The following is a 1,141-nucleotide window of genomic DNA, read 5'->3' on the forward strand; positions in this document are numbered from 1 at the left end:
TGGTCTGCTGCAGTTCAAACCAAGAATCAGAATGGAGAAGAAAGGTGATTTAAATGACTTTGAACATGTCATGGTTGTTGGCGAGCTGGTCTGAGTATTTCAGAAACTGCTGATCTACATCTCTACAGAAAGTATCTAGTGAGTGGGAGTTCTGTTGATAGAAATGCTTTGTTGATGTCAGAGGTCAGAGGACAAGGGCCAAACTGGTTCGAACTGACAGAGAGCCAACAGTAAATAAAATAACCATTTGCTACAACCTTGAAGCAGATGGGCTACAGTAACAGAAGACCAAACTGGGTGCCACTACTGTCAGCTACATAAGAACAAGAAACTGAGACCCCAATTCACTCAGAGTCCTCCAAATTGGACAATAGAAGACTGGAAAAACACTGTCTGGTTTGATGAGTCTTCATTTCTGCTGCAACATACAAATGGTAGGGTCAGAATTTGACATCTACAAAATAAAAGCATGGATGCAAACTGGAAACTGTTTCTGTAAATGGGAAAGGGGAATTAGGAAAACTGGTGTCTTGAAGTTTCTACACTTTGCATGATTAGCAACATTTGCCCAGACAAAAGTTGATATTCCTCTATTAGTGACAGAAAACCCGACAATGGTAACTTAAAATTAACCAAAGAACCCAACACAACCTCCATAGATTACAGGTGAACCCAAAGTACATCAACCATCGGTTACAGACAAATTTGTCCATGTGTTTGAGTGTCTTACTTGAGATTAAATCTCAAGGCTTGTATTGCCAGGCTCTCACAAAATCCTTCCACTGCAAACTTGGATGCTGCATAGACGTCATTGAACAAAATCCCTGAAACGGAGAACAACGCACGTCAGACTCAGCGACAAATGTCAACAAGGAATTGCTGCCGCCCTCACCTTGAATTCCCATCACGCTGCTTATGACCACGATATGGCCTTTCTTCCTCTTTTTCATGTCGGGTAGGATTTCCTTCAACAATCGCACGAGCCCAAAGAAGTTTGTGTCCATGACCGTCTTCATCTCATCAATAGATTGACATTCAATGGGTCCGATCAGCCCCATCCCTGCATTGCTAACTTTTGCCAGACACAAAAATGTGAGGGTCAGGTTCAAAACCAGAGGCAGAGAAGATATTGCATGAAAGT

The 1,141-nt window shown here is 42.2% G+C and overlaps 1 protein-coding gene across 1 annotated transcript in view; it reads right to left on the reverse strand.

Moving 5' to 3' along the window:
* Window positions 1–586: 586 nt before the first annotated feature.
* LOC112141932 (retinol dehydrogenase 8-like) overlaps window positions 587–1,141 on the reverse strand; it is a 1,973-nt gene continuing 1,418 nt past the window's right edge. The window contains exons 2-3 of the mRNA XM_024265152.2: window positions 893–1,072; window positions 587–824 (exon numbers count right to left, since the gene is read on the reverse strand). Of these exons, the coding sequence (XP_024120920.2) occupies window positions 727–824; window positions 893–1,072 (278 nt within the window). The 3' untranslated portion in view covers window positions 587–726. The remainder of the gene's footprint in view (window positions 825–892; window positions 1,073–1,141) is intronic.

This window comes from Oryzias melastigma, unplaced genomic scaffold, assembly GCF_002922805.2.
Source record: "Oryzias melastigma strain HK-1 unplaced genomic scaffold, ASM292280v2 sc02852, whole genome shotgun sequence".
Taxonomy (NCBI): domain Eukaryota; kingdom Metazoa; phylum Chordata; class Actinopteri; order Beloniformes; family Adrianichthyidae; genus Oryzias; species Oryzias melastigma.